The sequence below is a fragment of the Morone saxatilis genome, unplaced genomic scaffold (genome assembly GCF_004916995.1).
Source record: "Morone saxatilis isolate NCDOM2014 unplaced genomic scaffold, NCSU_SB_2.0 Contig24, whole genome shotgun sequence".
In the NCBI taxonomy this organism is placed as follows: domain Eukaryota; kingdom Metazoa; phylum Chordata; class Actinopteri; family Moronidae; genus Morone; species Morone saxatilis.
The window spans coordinates 16,346,061-16,346,752 of record NW_023339807.1 but is presented as its reverse complement, the minus strand read 5'-3'; the positions used below and the strand labels follow the sequence as shown (position 1 = coordinate 16,346,752).

Sequence of the window (692 nt, the reverse complement as noted above, 5' to 3'; positions counted from 1 at the left end):
AAAAAACAGCCCGTCAAAAACAAAACAACCGAAACAGTGTGAACAGTAAAAAACACACACTCAACACACTCAGCGACGAGGGCAGTGGCTGTGTTGGTCAGATGACAAGTTGTATTGGTGTTTCTCTCCTCTGCTGTCGCGCTCTGCTGTCCGTCGCGGGGGGAGGAGGGGGTCGTTTCCTCTTTCTGTCTGTACTTTTTTTTGCATCCGGTGGATCCAGTCACGGGCTCACGGGCTTCGGTCTGTGTTTGGGCCGTGCGACGTCCACGTCCGACCGTGCTCTCTCTCTCTCTCTCAGCTGGAACGGACACGAGCAGTTCACGTGACGTCACACCTCGCGGATCAAGGCGAGCGAGGCGCGAGGAGGGCGGGGCCTCGGCTTCCAGCAGACCTCTGAGCCCCTCGCTCATTATTTATGAGACACACCTACCCTCGTGCCACACTCCCGAGGTTGAACAGGCGGTGTTGTTTTGTCTGACAGGTACCAACAACTGTGTGACTTTACACTGAACATGTGCACGCTCAAACCTCCAGTGTGATCACATTTAATGTTATCATTATACTTTTAACAGACCCATTATAAATAACCCGTTTAGTTCTGCGCAGACTCACTGACTCAGAACTTGTATCCATCCCTATTAGAGATGTTTTTATCTGCCTTTTAATAATCAGGATGTGCAGCATGGCTTTTC

General features: G+C 50.9%; 1 protein-coding gene across 1 annotated transcript in view; it reads right to left on the bottom strand.

The window, feature by feature from the left end:
• Positions 1-410, bottom strand: part of dbpb (D site albumin promoter binding protein b) — an 11,181-nt gene extending 10,771 nt beyond the window's left edge. The window contains exon 1 of the mRNA XM_035672187.1: positions 335-410. Within this exon, the coding sequence (XP_035528080.1) occupies positions 335-410 (76 nt within the window). The remainder of the gene's footprint in view (positions 1-334) is intronic.
• Positions 411-692: the final 282 nt, after the last annotated feature.